General features: G+C 50.1%; 1 protein-coding gene across 8 annotated transcripts in view; it reads right to left on the reverse strand.

The window, feature by feature from the left end:
- Positions 1-21,810, reverse strand: part of Cacna2d2 (calcium voltage-gated channel auxiliary subunit alpha2delta 2) — a 130,180-nt gene that overhangs the window by 88,529 nt on the left and 19,841 nt on the right. For all 8 annotated transcript variants that reach the window (XM_020174390.2, XM_074059006.1, XM_020174389.2 and 5 more), the window contains exon 2: positions 15,523-15,604. In XM_020174390.2, the coding sequence (XP_020029979.2) occupies positions 15,523-15,604 (82 nt within the window). The remainder of the gene's footprint in view (positions 1-15,522; positions 15,605-21,810) is intronic.

Raw genomic sequence — 21,810 nt, forward strand, 5'->3', positions numbered from 1 at the left:
TCATCCATCCACTGGCCAATGCCCTGCATAGATTTTACTTAACCACAATGGAGAACTCAGCTGCTATAAGAGCAGTGAAAGCCCAGGTGCTGGGTGAGCTCCCGCTCTTTCTGAAACTACCTGAAACAGCCAAAAAGGGCTACTCAAAATAGCAAAAACTCATGGGGACAATGAAAATGTGGAGGAGGCACCAAGAACATCATTTTGGAAGGTAGAAGCAGATGGACTTCCCTGGTGATTGACTCAGCAGGCCCTGGAAGGTTCACTGCTCACCATGCAGTGAGTTAATGCTAGGGAATTCCAAGGCTAAGCTCTGAAAACTCCAAATGTGAGACTCAGAGAAACTTCTCTGTGGAACCTGCAGCCCAGATCACTCTCAGTCAATCCCAATGGTCCACAGTCTCTCTCACCTACACTCAGTACCCAATTCTTTGGTGGTGTTTTGACTGGAGGCTCAGTGGGTTGTGTTAACACCATGCTTTATCTCCTATCACATGATCTTCTCTGCCTAAAGATGTGCAGAGCATACAGAGCCCCAGCACTGGGGGACAGGCACCTTAGAGCCAGAGGCCTCAACAAGCAAGCAAAAGAACTTGATGGAAGCTGGGCGGCATGGGGAGAACAAGTGTAAAATATGCTATAAAGTATGTACAGTAGGGTTGAGCTAATAAGTGTATCTTTATAGATAAGAACTGTATTCTGGCTGTTGGAGAAGGAAGTCACCAAAAGGAAGGGAAGACTTGAGTGAGCCCTGGAGCAACAGAATGCAGCTGGAGGCATCAGTTTGGCCTTGAGGTATGAGAATATATACAGAGGAGCAGGGCACAGTGGGTCACTGTGGGAGGTGGAGATTGGGAGGATTGTGGTTTGAGGCCAGTTCAGGCAAAAAGTTAGCAAGACCCCCATTTCAACAACAAAAACCTAGGTATGGTGGTGCGTGCCTGTCATCCCAGCAACAGGGGAAGCATAGGTATGAGGATCATGGTCCAGGTTGGCCCAGGCAAAAATGCAAGACACTATCTCAAAAATAACCAAAACAAAAAGGACTGAGGGTGTGATTCAAGTGGTAGCATGCCAGTCTACCAAGAATGAGGCCCTTTCTGGGCCCTGCTGGCTCACGCCTGTAACCCTAGCTACTCAGGAAGCAGAGACCAGGAAAATCTTGGTTCGAGGATAGCCCGGGCAAATAGTTCACAAGACCCTGTCTTGAAAATACCCAAACAAAAAAGGGCTAGTGGAGTGGTTCAAGCATGAGACCCTGAGTTCAAACCCCAGTACCTCCAGAACACACACACACACACACACACACAGGGATAGATATAGTTGTGATTATGGACATCATGTCTACAAGGTTAGCGTATGTACATATATTTCCTACTTCTGATTATGAGAGGGCCTTGAGGCTGAGCACACTCAGCATCCAGATCTTGATTTCTAAATGCTCTCCAGTAAATGGAACCAGAACTCCTTGAAGAAGTAGCTAATTCCAGGGACAGGACAGGGAAAATATGAGGTTGGAGTATACTGTGGTAGCAGAAAAATAAATGAAGTGCTCACAAAGGATAAGGTCATATCAAAAGGGCCAGACGCCTGGGGCTGTGGCTCAAGTGGTAGACCACCTGCCTAGCAAGCAGGAGGCCATGAGTTCAAACCCCAATGCTGTAAAAATAAATAAATAAATAAATAAAAGGGCACAGAAGCCAACCTGAGAGAGCTCCCAATGCCCAGAGCTGGAGTAATTTGAGCAACAAAAGTAATAATGATACTATTGAATTATACCCATAGAATTCAAAAAGCATCCATGAGTCCACATTGATACAAAAATTGAAAAATAAATAAATAAGTATAGGAAAAGAGACAGTTTTTCCTTATAGAATTCCAATTAATAAATGCAAAAGGAATGAGAGAAATAGAAAAGTGTCATTTGAACTCCCCAGTAATAAAAGCTGCAGCCAAGCTCTACCAGTGAATGTTAAAACTGATGGGCAAAAGTATGAGGAGAAACAGAATTTTTGTTTGTTTGTTTTGTAGTACTGAGGTTTGAACTCAAGACCTTGAGCTTGCTAGGCAGGTTCTCTAACACTTGAGCCACATTCCCAGCCTAAACAGGATATTGCACAGCCTCAAAGTAGCTTCTCTAAGCCTTGGTTTTTAATTACAAATGGAGGGCTGGAGGGGTGGCTCAAGTGGTACAGCACTTGCCTCAGAAGGATGGGACCCTAAGTTCAAATCCCAGTACAGCCAAAAAAAAAACCAAAACAAAAACAAATAGAAAAATCACAACTTTACTATGGAGGAACCAAGCAGTCATCACCGTAACCATGTGATCAAGGTTAACATTACCAGTAACAAGATATGCTGCTTCACATCTATGGTGTTCTTCCTAAAAATGCTTAACTTCAATCTAATCACAGGAAAACATTAGAAAACAAACAAATTGGGAACAGTAAGCAAAATAATTTGGCCAGTATTTTTAAAAAAGTGTCAAGATAATGAAAGAGGAGGAAAGACATAGAAACTGTTACAGACTAGAGGAGACTAAAGAGATACAACAACTCAATGCAATGGAGTATCCTGGAATAGAAAAAGGACATGAATGTAAAAACTGGTAAAAATCTAAATAAGGTCTTCACTTTGGTTAATAGTACTATCCCAATGTCAGTTTCTTTTTCTTTAATTTTAATTTTATTTTATCATTTTTACATTTACTTACATGTGAATACATCATTTGGGCCACCCAATGTCAGTTTCTTTTTTTATTTTCTTTTAATTTAATTTTGTTTTTTTTTTTTTTACATTTACTTACATATGTATACATTATTTGGGCCACCTACTCCCGCCTCCTTCCAGGCAGAACCAAAGTCGGTTTCTTAGTTTGATATTTATACTATGATTTCTGCAAGATAATGTTACAGGAAACTGGGTGAAGGGTTAGGGAATTTCTGTACTATTTTTGTAACTTCTTTGTAAAAGTACTTCAAAATAACATTTTTTTTCTAAAAAAGTTACATTATTATCCCCAGAGAGCTAGCAGACATAGTGGCAACAATGAAACAAGAACAAAATGTTATTTTTTAAAAGGTGCAAAAGGAGATACTCAAAATTTAAACTATGGTGGTAAAATGTAAAGACTGGAAGATAAAAACTGAGAAATCTGATGAAAAGAAAGTACAGAGATGGAAGACTAGAGAAGTGGGGTCTGAGTCAAGGGTTCCAGAAAAAGAATAAAGAGAGGGGAGAGAAGAGTCAAAGAAATCATTCAAGAAAACTCAGAATTCAAAGACCCAACTATCTAAGTCAAAAGTATCCACTGAGTGGTAAGGAATGAAAATGATCACAACTGAGATAATCAGTATATGGAATATTTGAACAATGGACAGTGTTCTGACTTAAAACAACAGGTCATGTACAATGGATCAGGAATCCAAATGTCTTGGGACCTCTCCACAATTCAGGAAGATGGAAGGAATGGAATGCTACTGCCTTAGAAAATCTCAGGCAAGTCTGGTACCAGTGGCTCATTGCCTGTAATCCTAGCTACTTGGGAGGCTAAGATTGGAAGGATTGCAGTTCAAGGTCAGCCCAGGCAAATAGTTTGCAAGACCCCATCTCCAAAAATAACCAGAGCAAAATGAACTAGAGGTATGGCTCAAATGGTAAAATGCCTGCACTGCAAGCACAAAGCCCTGAGTACGTGGCTCAAGCTATAAAATGCCTGCTTTGCGAGCACAAAGCCCTGAGTACAAACTCCAGTCCCACCAAAAAGAAATAAAGGAAGGAAGGAAAAGGGAAAGGAAAGGAAAAGGGAAGAGAAAAAGGAAGAAAATAAATCTGAGGCAAATGGTTTCCAGCCTGGACTTCCAACCCATCTCAAATTCCTTTCAAGTGTGGGGGAAAAGGAAGGCTTTCTGAGATTATGAAAGTCTCAAAAGTCTGGCTCCCAGGAAGCCAGTGTACTCAGTTCTCTGCCAAACAGAGGGAGACATCCAGAAATCCAGGAAGAAGAGGCCATAGATCCAGGAAAGAAGGAACTGACTCATCTCAAAGAGATGAACGAACTCCCAGGGCATGGCACATCCAAGGCACAGGGTGGAAGAGCAGTCTTCATTGGCGCTAGCTGGGAGGGTCCAGGCAAGACTTTCTCAGATGATGTCTAGAACCTAAATACATCTGAATGTTTGAGAGCAGAGTTGGATAAAATGACTGGGAGGTTGGGGTAGAATAAGTACAGGTTCACAGAAAACTAAGCAAGTAAACTAACAAACAAAACCCAGATAGTTCTTGTTTACAGAAAACAACTAAAAAAATTGTGTGTACCATGAGACACAGTTCTGAATAGCATTTTCTAGGGTAAGGTCAATGTCAACAGTGGGTTCTGACCTAACCATAACACACTGGAGAGCCAGAGATGGGGCTGTGCATGGGGGGAGGGGAAGAACAAAGTCCTCTTCTTCCACAGTGGGATGTCCCTGGATAATGCCTAAAACTGAACAACCATGCAGTAATGACATAAGTATGTCATTTCGAGATATGGAGCTCAGAGATTAGAAGTGCCAGCCTCTGGGGAGTTTGAAATGCAGAGGAGGGGGCTGTCACGCTCCTAACACAGCTTGCCTGGTATAACCATTACTTTACACCAAGTGCCTTGTAATGCAGACTTAAAAACCCTAAATTTTAAAATCAATCTAGAAATGTAAGAAAAAGAAAAAAGAGGAAAAAGGGAGAGGGGGAAGCAGGGAGGGGAAGAAAGAGTGAATACTGTAGGCAGATGTGTCAGGGACAAGAGATTGATTACTTTGACCCCACCCCCCCAAACCTCTGGCCTCAGGACAGTGCCCACAAAAGGGCACCAGCTGACTTCACCACTTCTGCAAGTGAAGACAGCTTGAGATTTCAATTCGCTGATCTGCCAAATACAGATCAGTCTCCATAGACCAAGACACCAATTTGGTGTGTGGGAGCTCTGCTCTTGGGTCCCTACCAACATTTCCCCAAAGTCAGAAGTAATCAGAAAGCAAGTTGAAGGACAGCAGCCACAGAAATGGTCTGAGAGATAACGTCACCCATCCCAGGGGATAGGGGAGCAGTGCCAGGTGGAGTGGAAGACACTCTAAGTCTTCCACAGTATCTATGTGACAGTAGACTCACTGCCATGGCTGTGACCGCTGTTTAAGTCTATACCAGTCGGATCCACCTCATCCAGATCCACAGGCAGCCCTGCCTGGGAAGGGACCAGGGAGGTGGCTTTCCCGGAAGTAGGGCCAGGTAGGCTGCAAATGTTTTTGCCAACACTCATATGCCCTCCCTGGAATCTTAAACTCTGTATAATTTCCGGAAACATACACACCCATGATTCCTCAACCCAGTAGCCTCCTGTCCAAGGGGCAGAATGTGGATGGGAATGAGGGGGCCCCTCAGTCCCAGAATGGGAGGACCAGTATGCAGCCTGCACTGGTGGGCCTCATGACAAATGCAGGCTCAGAAGAAGAGTTCAGCACAGTTTGGAAGAAGTCCAGGGTCCTGAGCTCCTCAGACAGTGAGACACTGGACCCAAACATGCTAGGTGAGCTCAGTTCCCCTAGTGGATCATGTATGTCAAAAGGAAGGATGACAAACTACGTAGGGACCCAGTCATTACCAAGCACAGGAACTTTCATGCCCTCATGTGCTTTTAGACATTGCAGCCTCTCCAAGGACCCTAAACCTGCTGGTGCCCCAGGATGAGCGTCTGCTCCAAATATCCATCCTTCTACATCCCATGCTCACTAGCACTCACTTCAGAAAGGGTCCAAGGTTATGGGGACTCCTTTGGGTCTGGGAGAGGTTCAGGTCAACCAGCTCCTTGGCTGGACATGACCTTTTCTAGATCTACTGAGGGTTTCTAAGGTGGCTCTGTGGATAAGTATGGGGCATGTGTCCTACCCTAGAAGCCAGTCTGAAGGGGAAGGCAAAGATCCAATCTGATGAACCCACCTGATGAGGAGACCCATCCAGCCTCCTGGGAGCCCTGGGATTGCTGTGGGGATGCAGCCACTGCCCTCACAAAGCTGTGGTCTGAGTGGTAAACGGTGTGTAAGCCCCAAGGGTCCTAGTCTGAGAGCACAGGATGCCAGACCCTCCTTGATACAGAGCAGTGAGTTTTCAGGGCCCAGTTTCCTGCCTTCCCCCCTTCCCCCGAGTCTCCAGTCCTCTATGCCTTATTCCCCCTGAGTGGCTCCTCTACCTCTTAGCAATGGAGATAATTTACATAATGTATCAAGTGTGAGACAATAATGGCTGGGGAAGCAGGGTGCCCGTTAGCAGCTCCTCTAGTGGCTCCTTGGGAGGGAAAATACCTGCTCCCACACCACTCCTCCTCCCTTATCAAGCTGGGCCATGAGGTTGCTGGGAAGCAGGGGCTTTAAGTGCTTGGTAGTACCTGGACCTAGAAATGATGTGCCAGGGCTGGGACAGGGACTGGAGCAAGCTCAGGACAAAGCTGTATGCTGAAGGAAATTTCCAAAGCATCCAAGTTTGGAACACAAATCCATCCAGCCATGCTCCTAAAGTCCATACCCCTGCTGGGCTTGGGCTCTGCATGCTGATCCTTCCTGGAGGAAGAGGCCACTCCAGAAGGCAGGAAGCTTTAGCTAGGAGGCCAGCAGCCATGGAGTCAGGCTGCAGCTGCCTGGGAGGTGGTCACGTTCAAACACAAAGGCAGCGATGGAAGGGGAAGAATACATAAAAATTATTGGCACGGTAATTGCTTTTTATATAAACGTTCTTTTTAAAAGTTTTCCCCAGTGTGAAAGTCCCTCTTTAAAAAGAATAAATTCACTGCACACCAATTTATTCCATGCCTATAGATGGAGCATAATGAAGGCTTCATCAACACCTGATCAAGAAGCAAGTGGCTGCCACTTGACTCAGCTTCCAGGTCTCCCTGCACAATGATGCAGTGTAACAGTGGGGCCAGGGTTCTTTGAGGGGCAGCATGAGGGGGCAGCTGGCCTTCTGGCCAGGAGTTAGCATACAGCCCAGGCTCTAGGACTCATGGATAGGTGCGAAAAAGTCCATCAATGCCTCATGCGTGTCACTCCAGCAAAGGGTACAGAGCAGGGGCAGCTACAGTCACAGTGATCCATGCTAATAGGGAGTGGCAAAGGAACAGGGAAGCATGGGGGACCCTAACTTCTAGGAACAGAAGAGAAGAGGCATTACCCAGGCTTCTTGGCCTGAAGCCTGTGTTCTGAGCCTGCCTTCAGAGCATGAGGAGAAAAACAGATGGTGAGAAGCACCTGAGGGGTGTAAATGGGAGTGGCTTGTCCTGCACTGTAGAAAGCTCCTAGTGAAGGCCACAGCTCTGCTTTAAGCCTGCAAGTGCCCAGCCTGCTCTCCCACCTTTGGAAAGTAGTACAGGATGGGCTGCCAGAGCAGACCCAAGAAGAACCTGACCATGCCTGCAAACTGTGGAGATGGCCCCCTGCATCAGGAGGCCCAGAACCTGGAAATTAGCCTCTTGCCCAGTGTCCCTTTACTGGCCACAACTCTCCCTCTGTGAAATGGGGACAAGGTCTTGGGTGACCTCACCATTCCGTCTTTGTGAGCAGTGGATTGGGGACAATAAGAACTGCCCTGCAGAAGACCTGTGATCTCCACAATGGGGGCGCTGCACCCAGCCCTGGTCTCAGGGTGCAGACACACACTGATGGCATCTTACCCCACTTCAGAGCAGCTAAGCAGTGTCAGAGAACAACTTAGGGGATGCTCCCCAGGCACAGGAAAACTGTGTGTGTGTGAATGTGTGTATGCTCTTTACCCACAACCAAGACTTCTCAGTTTCACTAATGAATCAGTTAAGTGCTTCTCGCCTGCTTTGGTGACACAGAGCTCTCTGCACCTGCCTCCTTCAGTTGCACCCTACCCTATGTGCTCCTGCACACACCTCCACAGGCAGCACTAGAACCACACATTTGTCCACATGCACACACTCACCTGGTCACACCCCTATGTGTGGCACGTGGTCATGTCTATGACCACTCCCTTCCATAGACACACACTCTCCTGTTCATGCCCCCACTTGCACACTCCTACACGGGTGCCCATGTTCTCATCTACATGCACATACATGCATGCTCATGGTCCCCATCAGCATGATGCATCTCCTATGACCCATACACAAGGGTCAGTCCATGTGCCACCTCATGCAGATCTCAGCAGGTCAGGCATTGTGTCTCTCAATGAGTCACAAGAATTGCCAGGGCTAGTTGCCTTTAGGTCTGAATAAGTTCTGACTACTTGTGTTCAGAAGGACTCCTGGAAGGCCTGGGCATGATCCAGCCCTCTGGCCATGGTCTCCATACTCCCAGATGAAGGGATCATGAGATTAAGCCTGCCAGAAGTTCCTGGCACCCTGTGTGCACCTGAAGGATGTAAAAGCAGACAGGATCGGGAGTCTCAGACACCACTGGCTTTAGCATCGAACTGGGGGGCTTTCTGGAGAGAGAGCTATGGTATGTGTTTAAAGCTAGGAGAGTCCTGTAGGGGGTGGGGGTGAGTGAGGAGAACAGCAAGTAGATTTGGAGGAAAAAGTCTAGTGAAGGTATGGGGTAGGGAGACATGCTACCCCTGCCCAGAGCCACCCATCTCAGCCAAGACTTCAAGTTATGACACAATGGATCAGCCTTCCTAGCTTCAGCCTGATGTCTGGATAGCCAGTATACCTATGCAACCAACTGTTCTCCAGGCTCCTCTCCATCCTCTATTTTCTCTCAGACAGCAATCAAGGGATCATTTGTGTGGGCTGAGCCCTAGCAACCCCACAGGAGCCTATTTCTGGGCAGCTGGCACCCAGGCTCAACCCTAATGTACTGGTCATTGGTCTCATTTTCCCCATGTGAAGCTAGATGGTGCCCAAGGCTTAGTGGAACAGAGCCAAAGCCCCATTCACTCCCTCTTAGTCTTCAGATGCTTGTCTTTGTTTATCCATCCACTGAACAGTTACGAGCTGAGCACCTACTCTATGCCAGCCATTTGGGCACAGCCTGCATCTCCACCCACACTCACAGCCTTTTGTTCTGATGTGCACACTTGAGGCCAGGTGCCCAAGACCTGAAGATCAGTTTTCTGGTCATGAAAAATGAAGACTAGACAAGGCCAGGGCTTGAGAGGTCTGTCCAGGACCCAGCCTCTGTCTAGTCTCCCTCTCTACATGGAATAGGCCAGGTCCCCTTCAGAACTACCAGTTCTCAGGGCTAGGAAAGACAGAATGTTTGTAGCTCTGTAACCTCTCCAAACATAAAATCTCTGCTTACAAGGAGAAGGCAGCTATACTCAGAGAAGGTGGAGGGAGGCCACACAGAGCCTCCACTTCCTGCCTGGTCGTGGTAAATGCTGCTCATGCTGCCCTTGGGGCCAGCTGTGGTTTGTCAAAACCAATTACTTCTCTGCCTCTGCCAAGTGCTTGGGGCTCCATGAATCTGAGTCAAGTGTCCCCATGGCTGCCACCGATCTAGCAGTGGACAGGAGTGGGGGTTGGGGTAGGAATGCAGATTGGGTCAACCGTCCCCCTCGGCCCAGCATGGAAACCCATTGGGCCCTCCATCCCCAACTCCCGCCTTCCTCCCTGGATCACACAGACCAGCTCCCAGCTCTGGATATAGTATACCCATCACTCTTCAGAGATGGATGCAGACTCTCTGTAACTGTACCATTAGCTGATCCCACCCAAGGATACTTTCCCAATCTCGTCCCCTCCACACCCATGGACTCCACAGAAACCGGGGCAGCACCTCTCTGCTGAGGTTACCCAGAATTCCTAAAGACTCCTAGCAGGGCTCCCTATCTTAGCCTTCCCCACTGAGAGCCTAGGGGCAAGGGGAAACTGCCTGCTCCTACCCAGGACCCTTCTGGGCCTTTCTGTCACTGAACCCTCTACCTGCTCTGAGGCTGTTCTGACAAAACATTACACTGCCTGGCAGCAGGAAGGGTAAAGGGCTGTGGGAGGGGGCCTGAGAAGGGTACTGGTAACGGCTCAGCCTTAGCAGGAAGAGCTGCTGGGGTGGGAAGCCTCTGGGTCACTGGAGTCCAAGGCAGAGTGGCCAACATGAGCCACTCAGTGTCCTGGGTCAGCCCCTCCCCCCCACCTCCCTGCATGACCTCTCTGGTGTAGTGTATGGAAGGGTAGGTGAATCTAAACCCAGCTGGCTCTCAGGCAGGAATTCCTACTGTGGATGAGACAGTTAAAAAAAAAAAAAAAAAAAAAACTCTTCCAAAAGTGGAAATTTTTCTGTAAGCCTCAATGAAGAGGGTGCATTTCAAGGTGGGTGGGGAGAATAGGAAGGGGCAAAAACCACTTTCCATCCAAGCCTGTGTCTCCCCACACAGTAAACAGGAGAGAACATTCCCAAATGAATGGGGTGTGGGGGTGCCACAGAGGCCACCCCCAGGGCAAGAAAGGAAAGGGAAGGAAAAAGTGGGGAGCAGACTGGGCTGGGGAGGGGACAAAGAGGGGGTCCAGGGAGGGCTTGGCTAGGCTCCTATGCACTCACCGCTCTGTACCCAATTATGCTCAAGCAGCGGTCTCATCACATTTCAGACGCACTCCCAGGAGCCCCCCACCCCCAGCCCCATGCATCCCCGCTGGGTGCCGAGCAAGAGGACCATATGGAGGGAATAATAAGACAATTAACTTTCCATTAAAGAATAATATATGTGGGTTTTTACGGAGGCAAGCGACAGCAATCCCTACCCAGCGGCATATTTCACACCCGCGCCCCCTACAATCCCCCACCCTGACGCGCCCCACATCTTGATCATCTGCGCCAGGAGAGAGGAGGGTGCCATTGGGCCTCACCAGGAGGTGGCTGGATTGAGGGGTGGGGACTGCACAATGAGCAAGTGCAGAGGTTCTACGCAAGGGTGATAGTTGTGAGTCTGCAGGGGCCCTAGGGAGGGCTTGGGTAGGGTTCCCTCACCACCTCTAGTTGATTCAGCATGTCAGCTAGGGCAGCCCCTGCCAGTCTTATGTAGGGAAGGTCTTCCCGGTCAAGGAACTGCTGCCTGTCTCTCAGGAGTGTGTATGAACCGCAGTGCCCTGAAGGAAGAATCCACTGGGAAGCCTGGAGTCACAACCTTTGTATTCCCCTTGCCTGGCACTCCTGGGGCTGCTTCATCCCCTAGCACCTCCTCTTCCCTGCCTCCTTCTTCCTATTCTATTCTAGCCCCTCCATTTCTGAGGTTCCTTGCCACTCTTGGCATTGCTAATCTTGCCTGAGATGACCAGATGTGCAGAAAGCACCTCCTCAAGTAGGGACAGATCACAGCTTCAGCCTGCAACTCTGGAGCAGGTATGAGTGTGCAGAAGTGCCAGCTGGGGAGGAGGGGAGAGTGAGGCAGTCTGTCTAAAAGGCACCTGCAGAGAGGCCCTGTCCTGCCTCCCTGAGCCCCATGTGAAAGGGGCCCTAGATATGGCCAGACTTTGGTTTATGTTGGGAGGCAACTCCAAATGTTGTACTCTGCAAATATTAATTACCCATTCCCTGAACACTAAGCAGATGGGGTGCAGGGATGGCCAAGGGTGGACAAGATGGGGCAAGACTGTGCCATCATCACTGGTGCAGAAAGACCATTCTTGGTGTATTACTGTAATAGGTGGGGACCCATGGACACCGTGGGCCTGAGTCACCATGACTGTCTAGAGAGGCATGGTGGGGACAGTACAGCAGGAGACTTGTAGCTGGAGATCTCTGAGTCCTGGAGTCCTGCTCTGTGTGGAGGCAGACTTAGCATCTCGCTGGGTAGTTCTTCTGTCTTGACAATCCATCTGGGCTCCAGGATGGGACTGGCTAGTAGAGACGGTTGGCTAGGGCCTTGGTTTTCCCATCTGAATGATAGAGCTACAGGAATAACCAGCAGCATACAGCTGGATTAAGGTCACTGTGCAGGCCATTTCTGCCCTGACCAGCAAGTGAGGTACAGGGGGTTGCATGGACTGGTGCTTTCTCAGAGCATAACTTGTGGCTCTCAGACATGACTACCCTAGGTCCCAGTTCACGGTCAGCTCTAGCCAGGCAACTTCTCCTCACCCCCACTCCAAGCAGAGGGTCTTCTCCCCTCCAAGGAGGGTATCTCTCTAGGTCTGAAACCCATCCCACTGCTAGTACACCTGATGGGCAAACCTGATGGTGCTTCATCTCTCCTGCTTTGCTTTCCCACAAGGTCCCAGAGTTGTTCTTCCTACTTCCTAGACATTTGCCACAAGGGGATAGGTCCCTGGCTACATCCATCAGAGTAACCTGGGATTCAGAGAGGGGAGATCTGCCCTTCTCCACATCCTCCCCATGCACCCCCAGGAACCTGATGAATTATTTATCCTGATCAGCCTCATTATGTAAATGAACTCAGAGCCTAAGCATATGCTCTCTGCTCTCCCCCCAGGATGGGGACAATATGGTGCTGATGGGGGAGGGTGGAGAAGGAGTTCAGGAGACCTAGATCAGCTCCAGGTACTCTGGAAGGGACAGATTGCTCAGGATCCACATTTCTGTAGTCTATTTAGGGCAGAATGTGCCGGGGATGGGGATTGGGCTGGGGTACCCAGGAAAGAGTGGCTCAGAGGTGTTTGGCTAAGCATGAGGGTGGGGATGGCAGGTGAGCACCAGGCCACCACAGGAGCACAGGCTAGGCTCTGGCCCAGGGGGAAGATGAAGAAATGGGATGGGGTCTTCTTCAGACAGCCCCCATACCCTACCAAGATATGCTAGATTTTCCAGCCTGTAAATGGGCCAAAGCCTGCCCCAAGCCATGCCTCTATGGGGTTGTGTTAAGGTCGGGAGGAGGAAAATGCCAAGGCAAGGAAAATGCTCCCAAATGCCACTGTCTGCAGTTTCTGCTCTCTTGCAGCTGCCAGCCCTCAAGCTCCAAGCTACTGGGGGTGGGGCAGCCTCTAGGATGAGGGCAGACATGGAGGGAACTCAGATACCAGATCACCCCAACAGCAGGTGTTTCGGGTAGCTCAGAATTAGCTTGGGGGGCCTGAAGAGGGGAAGCCCCAGTAGGGGCCAAAGTTGTCAGCTTGGCAGCTCTGGTGCCAGGGTCCCTGACAGCACTGGCAGCTGAGTCAGGGCTCTGCTCAAAGCATCCTCCTGACCTACTGGAGCCAAGCATGGGCTGGGCACACAGGCCCTCTCATGTGCATTGGAAGTGGGACAATGGTGTTAGGATCAGGGTCAGGTTTGAGCTATGGTGTGGGTAGGAGCCACTGGCTGGCTCCTTCCTATTCCCACAGGGTTGCCTTCTTCTTCTAGAAGAGATGAGGCACCTGTGCCCCCCCCCTCAATACCCCGGCAGAGTGCCCTGTGCCAAGAAACAGCCCCAGAGCTGTCAGCAAGAAAAGGCTAAAGAAGCAGGTGAGAAAAAACTGGAGCAGGACATAGCCACTGGAGAGCTGGCAGCCGTGTGCAGCAGAGGGGCTGCCAGGAGGAGCAGACACTGGGTCAGCAATTCTCTGCCTGCCTGACACACCAGGCATGGCCTGCTTCAGTCCAGTTCTAGAGTATGGGTAGCACCCTAGAGTCAGGAGCCAGGGTCTCAGCCACAGCTCTGCCTGAAGCCAGTTATGCAACAGCTTGGTCACTGCTGGGCGGGTGGGGGTGAGGGAAGATGTACTCATTGATGAAAGAGTCTAGAGTCACTCAAGTCATATCCAAAAGAATGGGAATGCATTCTGGGAATGATAATGATCAATGAGAGAAATTCAAATTTGATTTCTAGGAAAGGAAGCATATCTGCATCAACCTGCCCACTGCCATTCTTACCACCACATCCTCCAGGCAGACTTCCCAGACATGCCATGGGTCAAGAATGAGAATCAGAGTCCAGGTGTCAGCTGGACACACAAGATAGTTTTGCTGAGCCAGGATTCCATGCCTGGTCCTTACCATCCAAGAAAGTTCACTGGTCCAGAGAGATCCACATCTCAGGCATGAAGTGCGCACACTATTTTCTCACGGACAAGCATTCAGGGTCTGAGTTAGCCCTGAATACAAGATGAACAATGTCCTCAAGCTGAGGTTCAAAGAAGAAAGATTCTTAACTGGTACATCTAATGTCCCAACACGAAACTTGGAAAGGTGCATGACGCATGTTCCAGGCAACTACCATTCTTTCATTAACCTATACGTCCTGCACTTAGCAGTGCCCACTTAAAGCATGGTTAGTGCTGAGTGCTATTCCTGAGCCTAAACCAACTTCTGTTCCGGAACAGCTTTTTCCTACAGAGTGCTTTCTCTGGGAAGCTCTGCCGGCTTCCAAGTGCAGCTGAGTCATTGAGAGTTCACAGGAAGAGTGGGATGGGGGCTACTGCAATTCCAGCCCAGCAACCAGGAAAGGGAGGTGCAGAGACCTGGGTCATTGCAGGGAAAACACTGAGCAAGCTGATGGCTCCAGACTTGGATGCCCCTCCACACCATGTTACTCCCTCATTAACCATCTCCAATTAGCCCCATTTGTGCCAGGTACCTTAAATCCACAAGCAATGTCAACACACTGACACCCCCACTTCCTGGACACCTGCTAGAAGAAGCTAAGCATGGGGAAATGACTGAGGACAACCCCTGCAGTCCCTGCTCCCCAGAGGTTACATCTGCTGACCGTGGCCCTGACCAAGAGAGATGACAAGAACACATTGAGGCATCTCGTCACTGAAGTCTGGACCCAGACTGTCAACTGAACTCCTAACAGCTAACAGTAACTGACTTCTCTGCTGTTCCCAGGCCAACCTGAGCAGGAGATCCCCATTAATCTTCTGCTCAGCTCTGCCCAAGACCTCCCAGCCCACGCCCCAGTGAAGAGATCCCAGGGAGTCACGCCCCCACCACTCCAAGAGCGCACTTCTTTAAACCTCCGCATTTCCTCATAAAGAACGAAGGCTCAGGAGCCCTAGCCTGACAGCAACACATTTTGCAGCCTTCTGGGGTGACGGATGGCCTGCTCTTCACATCACTATTTCAAACATTAACATAATCTCCCAGGATGAATGTGGTCTGCTGGCGCCTAATCAATCACCCCTCCTGCACCTTGATTCCTTATCCTACTGCTGAGCACAGGCCTGCCACTCCTCGAGGACTCAAGTGCCTTGAGTACTGTTCTAACCCTATTTCCAGGGCTTGTTTGGCCTGACCATCCCATTTGCTTCCCAGTGAGTGCCTTGGGCTTCCACACACCCTGCGGCTACTGGCCCCTGGAGGATCTGGGCTCCCACCCCATGTGCTGCCTCAAACACAAGAGCTCACCCAGCTGGAGACTTGAGAAGCCCCAACACTCTCCCAGGGACAAAGGTCATCAGAGCTGATGGGCCACCCCTCCAACAGTTACCTAGAGGATAGACCTAGACCCCCAAGGACTCACCAATCTAGGTCTAGGGGTACCCTACCAGGCAGAGACCTCAACATTGCCCAATCTTCCTCATTCCTTATTTCAACATCCTTTCCTTATTCTCACTTGGAAGGGTCTCTGGAGGGAAAGCAAGCATGACAGACTTACCTCGCGGAGCTGCTGGACCCCTCCAAAAATCCGCATCACACCGTCAATCTCCTGCTCTAAGCGCCGGGCCCAGTGCTGCATCCTGCATTCAGAGAGAGAGATGTCAGGAGGGTCTACCAGAGCTGCGGCAGCCCAGCCCCTGCCACCCAGCAGGGACCAGAGCAGCCACTTACTCAACCCAATTTTCACTAGGACAGAGACAAAGGCAAGGAACCAGAATGTGCCTGTGATTCCCTTTGAAGTCCCTGGCCCAGTGGCCTAGGCTCTCCTCACATACTGATGGGAAGTCAGAGAGGAGAGAGAAGTACATTGTAAATGCACTGAGGGAGTTAAACAGCTTGAAGAAAACCTGCAGGGGAACTATTTTTCACTGTGAAGAGCCAGCCCTTGATGTAACTGCTCTGAACATGGGGATTTCTGAACACCAAAGAGGAAGGAGGCATGAGGTTGGGCCTGAGGAAGGGGAAGAAACACTGCTGTCACCACCAAGCCATTGTGTAAGCCAGGGCAGGGCCCTGCCTCTCTGGGCCTCACCTGAGCAGTGAATATGGAGAGCTTCCAGCTCAGAGGGCCCTCACCCTTCTAGTCCTCTCGGGAACAGATGCTTATCTGAGGCCCATCACTGGATGCCCAGAACGAACACATCCACAGGTCTAGGGCAGACCACCCCACCCCTTTTAGGGGGGCCTGACAAGCCCCATGAATTCTTCACCTGAGTCCCAAGCCAGACTAGTTCTCTTTCACACTGGTACCACCCTAAGATCATTTTAACCCATCTGTGTCTCAGCTTCCTCCTCTGGAATGTTGGGGTAATTTGGGGCTATCTCTTAGAGTGTCACAAGAACATAGGAGAATAGGTGAACCAAGGGTGCCGGACAGGAGTCTATGGATGACAGGATGGACTGATGGACATATGGCCCCACACCCAGGAAAGGGGAGGGTATCTGGGAAAAGGCCTCTCACCAGGGTTCAAACCTGTGACCCTCCCCTTCAGACAATGCCAGATCAGATAAGCTCTCATCAGCCAGAACTGTCCTCACACCACAAAGATTCTCTTTACTGTGACTAAGGCTCCCACCCTCATATATCTGAAAAGGTGCCTTGACTTCCCCTTCTAATTGTTACCCTTCCAGAGAAGTCCACCAGAAACTACCACAGAGATGTAAATGAACCATGGGTGAAGTTAAGTATATAGGGAACAGTAGAGTAGGTGATTCCAGGAAAGTTGTATCCGGCCTCAACACCCCTTCCTGGGTCTGTCACTTCCCCTGGTGTCACTTGGGGCCAGGACTCTCTTCTGACTTCCTGGGTCACCCTGGCTCCCTGCCCCACATTCCTCCTCAGGCCTGTGGTTGGGAGGCTGGGCCCATGCCATTGTGTGTGCCCAGGTCGGTTGGCATGGGAACTCAGAGCAGGAGGCAGGCAGATCACTAATTGCAATTTGCCAAGCTGAATGTCAGAACCATGATGGGGAAAAAAAAAATCAACATCAAAAGAAACAAGTATTAGCTTTGGCTTGTTGCTAGCTGAGCCTGACTCCCACCTCCGCTCCCCACCACAGGGGAGAATCTAACCCTTAGTCCAGGTGGAGGCCAGGCTGGAGGCCAGCCTAAGAAGGGCAATTAGGCCTCAGCTACCAGCCTGGGGAGGACAAGACACAGCAGAAAACAGAGAGCCTTCTTAGCCTGGCCACTGTCCACCAGGCACTGATGTCTTGGCCCTGGCAAAGGGTGGACAATGTGGCAAGTGGCTCTTTGTGATCCTGACAGAGCAGAATCCTGGGGGGCTAATATTGGGATAGACTGCCACACAGTCTTATGTTCTGTCAGGCAGGTGGCAGACAAATGGGCAGGGTCAAGGATCTGATCTTCAAAGGGATCATTAGCTCGGCCCTGGCACTGACCCTGATCCTGATCTCAGCCATTCACTGGTGTAGGGGACAAGATGCCAATCATAATCCTCCCTCAACTAGGACTGGGGGCCTAGCTCAAGTGGTAGAGTGCTTGCCTAGCAAGGGCAAGGCCCTGGGTTCAATCCCCAGTACACAAAAGCAAACAAACAATCATTCCTGAACTAATACGTGCAAAAGCACCCACTATGTACAAAGTACAGTGTCAGCACGTCACAACTCTCTCACTTCAACTCTCACAAAAAAGCAAACACAATCACCCCAACTTATAAATGAGGAAACTGAAGCACAGAGGGTTTAAGTGACCTGTCCAAGGTCACCAGTCCAGGAAGGGGTGGACACAGGACTTGTTCCAGAAGTGTGCTGGAGTCACTAGAGCCAGTTCACAAGAACTGGCCACGTGCAACTCTTCCCAACTCTGCATTCAGTGCTGTCACTTTTAGGGCTTGAAATCAGTCACAGTGGGAACATTTACACCACAGAAATTGGCAAATGCTAGAAATCACAGCTCTTCCCAGCCTTCCCCACCACCCCCAGCAAACTGACAGCTTTTACCAGCACCACTGATTGCACACCAGGCTGGGAACTTTTTTCTGGCCTGTATATAGATCTCTGTTTCTGGAATCTCATGGACAAGTAAAAGAAAATTAATTGGGAGAACAGATATGGATGCCAAGTTTTTATTTTGCTCAGGCAACACATTATTAATATAATCACCATCATTTTAGAAGAACCAAATTTCAGGATAAAATCCAGTTTTTTCCCCAAGACACACATATACGCTACATCTCCCCCCGCCCACGTCTCCTCCTGTCTCTCTCTCTCTCTCTCTCTCTCTCTCTCTCTCTCTCTCTCTCTCTTACACACACACACACACACACCAACTCCCAGGCTGAGCATCTTTAGACTTTGCTGTGGGCAGCAAGGACTGGCCCACCATGACACATGCAGTCACACATACCTCCTCTTGAGGTCTAGGGATGGCTCTAGCCCTTAGTTTGACATCCTCGGCCTGATTGCAAGACCTCAGGCCCCAGCTCACTGCCCATCAACACAATGCCAGGGAAAACGAGTTACACCGATTCTTCACCTAAATCACGCCCAATTAGGAAGGCAATATGTGTATCCTAGAGTTAAGAAGAACATGGTGGATAATTCACTTCATTGTCACAGATATATGACTCTGTGGGTTCTAAGGTTTGGCCAGTGTCCCAAGTGCTGGCTCCAGGGGAGTGACACATGGGCACCGAGGAGGCCAGGAGATGACTATGCCTGTAGTGCTCCTTCCTCAAAGCTGGAGAAGCCACTCACCAAGCCAAGTTCAACCACAAGCCTGGTGAAGCACAACCAGGCTCATTCCCACAGAAGGATGCATCAGGTTCCATGGCCCAAGTGGGCCAAAGGTAAAGTGATCAAACCCTGCCCACACTCAGTTGACTTGGGCCCACGTACCTGGTTTCACCAATGCCTTCAGGCCAAATAGTGCTGCCTATGGGCTGTACTCCTGGCCCAGAGGTCTACCAGCTAGCTCTCACATCCTGTGATTTTCCATGCTCTTCACTGAAACAACACTGCTTATCTCTAAGTGCTTACAAGTGCCAAATTAGCAAGACAGTGAGAGGAGAGAGTGTCTGGAGGAGACAGCAGCCAGGGGTGGCAGGTACTTCCTGACTGGCGTGGGCATGTAAGGCTGGGGACTGAGCAGTTTTAGATGTGCCAGAACCTGGAGGCAGGAAAGGCACTGCAGCCCCATTTCACAGACAAGAAAACTGAGGCCCCTAGTGAGGATGGGAGTAGGGTCATATATATTTAAAGAGAGGCTAAACCTGTCTCCTTGGATCCATAAGGTCCATGAACTCATCCTTCTAGAATAATGTAGTCTCTGGGAAGCCTTAGGAGAGAGGCTTGTGTGCCCTTGGAGAGTTCTGCCTCCTGGGAACTTCACTTTCCTGTCAACAGGGTTAATAATGACTAGCTGAAGAGTCAGACACTTTGATGCGTAGTATTATTATTGGGCAGTCTCCTGTGGGCTAGTGACCCATCCAATACAGCCCGTTCCCTAAAGATTTAATGGCCCAGAGTGTTCAGGAAATCTTCAATGACCTCACACTTATGGAAGGGTGGCCAGAGGGAGAGTACTGAGGAAAGGCCTGGCAGGCCGAGGCAGCCCAGAAAGAAAAAAATGACACTATGTGCTGTGGGATGCCAGGCCTTGGTGTCTGGAACCAAGAGGAGCAGGGAGGACAAGAAGTATCACCATCAGGGAAGGAAGCAAAGTCATCTATATATGGAGCAAGGAGCTGAGGCCAAGGGCCCCATTAGCAGACAGAACTATTGAGACCACAGCTAGAAGACTAGGGAGGCCTTGGGTCAAACTGGTGGGAGGACTCAGGTGGGGGCCTCCAGATCCGAGGCCAGCTGCAAGCGCTCACCCATAGGGGAGGGGAGAGGAGGCGAGGAGAGAGATGGAGGGGAAAAAGAGAAAGAGCCCATGTGCAGATGCAGTAGCATAGATTAAACTGTTGCCAGTTAATTTTATATGTGAAGTTGTTGATCAGAATGTGATTTAATTGTACAGTATAATCCAGGCTTTTGGAATAAATTATGCAGAAAACTCATCTATAATTAAACAAATCAAAAAACCAGAGACAGGTGACACTGCAGGTTCATCCTCAGAGGGCACAGATGGGTGTGGGTGGCTGGACCCCACAGAGGGGTCAGAAGGGAAAGGAGGGGGCCTTGCTCAAGAGCAGACAGGGGCAGGCCCAGGGGGAAACAGAGGCCGATTGGGGTTGAGAGACTTGGTTCCCCAAGCTCTGCCCCTGCAGGCCTTTCTCACAACGCACAGAGGCAATTTGTGCCACCAAAAAGCTCTGCTACCTCTGCCAGGCAGCCAGTCTGGATAAACCCTGCTCCTCCAGAGGCCACAGCTTAGCAGCACAGCCATCATGAATAGGGTCAGAGGGTGGACACTGGGGGTGGGACAGCAGGTGAAGCAGGAGGTGGGTACTAGGACAGGACAAGGGATGAGAGGGAGCAGAGACAGCAGGGTGAAGCAAGCTTAGTACTGGTGGCCCCCAGGTCTCTTGCTTCTCTCATGACAGGCTGGCCAATTATTCTCCCAGCTCTGGGGGAGGCAACAATTTAAAATAAAGTACTATTTAATTATTCTGATTATATTTCAGCTGGCCTGCCACCTCCCACATTAGCGCCTTTGCAATCTTCTGAGAGGGAAAGACAGGGCAGGAGGGGGCATGGCAGGCAGAGAGACACAGACCAAAGAGTCTCTGCCAGGTTCAGGTTGACCGGGCCCTGAGGAAGATAATCTGGTGGTGGGCAGGGGCACCGTACCCCATGCCAATCTGAAGAGAGTGTGTGAATGTGCTTATCCCCAAGGCCACTCAAAGCTCTGAGAGCAGCTGTGGTCAGCCCTGGCTGGAGCAGGGTTTGGGACACACTGTCCCCTCCTCGGGCCCAGCCCTCAAGATAGCCCTCAAGAATCCTGGCATCCCTGGAGCAACCTTCCCTGTGGCGTTCTCCTTGACCAACTTGGGCAGATGTCACCTGAATGCCCAGGTTCAGCCCTGGAAGATCCAAGCCCTTGGACCAGACATGTGCTCAGGCTTCAGTTTTCCCATCTGGAAAATGGAGATCAAGTTGACCATCCAGTTCTCCTCCCAGGCCCCAAAGAAAAGGCAAGTGGAAGCCATGCCCCACACAAGGAATGCCAGCAACAACAGCTACCACACACACTCATGTACACCTAGGCCCCTCTGACTTCAGGGCTATTGTCCCCACCATCCAGTCTATCTCCTCAGACTGGCCCTCCATGTGAACAATAGCCTCCTCCCCTCCTGCACTGCCTCTGAAAGCCTAACTCAGGGAGAGCCAACACCTCCCTGGGAGCCCTGGGGAAAGGCAGAACCTGCTGTGCCTAGAGCATCTTTCCTGCTGTCCATCAGCAGAGAAGACTCTGGGCTGCAGCTCCTTTCAGGGCTCAACACCCAGAGGAGGGCCCCAACCCTGATTTGATCATGGTTTCCCAAGGATGACAGGGCTGGCAGAGGGAAACACACTAGCCAAGGTCACTCACTCCCCAGAAGCCAGATGGGCCAACCTACAGAGGCTGGTGAGATCAAAGATACAGCGCTGGCCTCAAACCACATAAGCCATGGAGGGGAAACAGACCAGAGAGAGACCAGAGTGTGCTTGCTGGGCTGATTCATGGAGGTGTAAGGCTCCTCTGCAAGGAAACTGAGGCACAGGACTCAAAGGAGACTGGTCATCTTCAGCCTACCTGTGACTTTGTCAAATGGACCTTTAGAATGAGAACATGAAGCTTCCTGGGTCCCCTCCCACCCCCAGCCCATGCACATAAG

This window comes from Castor canadensis, chromosome 17, assembly GCF_047511655.1.
Source record: "Castor canadensis chromosome 17, mCasCan1.hap1v2, whole genome shotgun sequence".
Taxonomy (NCBI): Eukaryota; Metazoa; Chordata; class Mammalia; order Rodentia; family Castoridae; genus Castor; species Castor canadensis.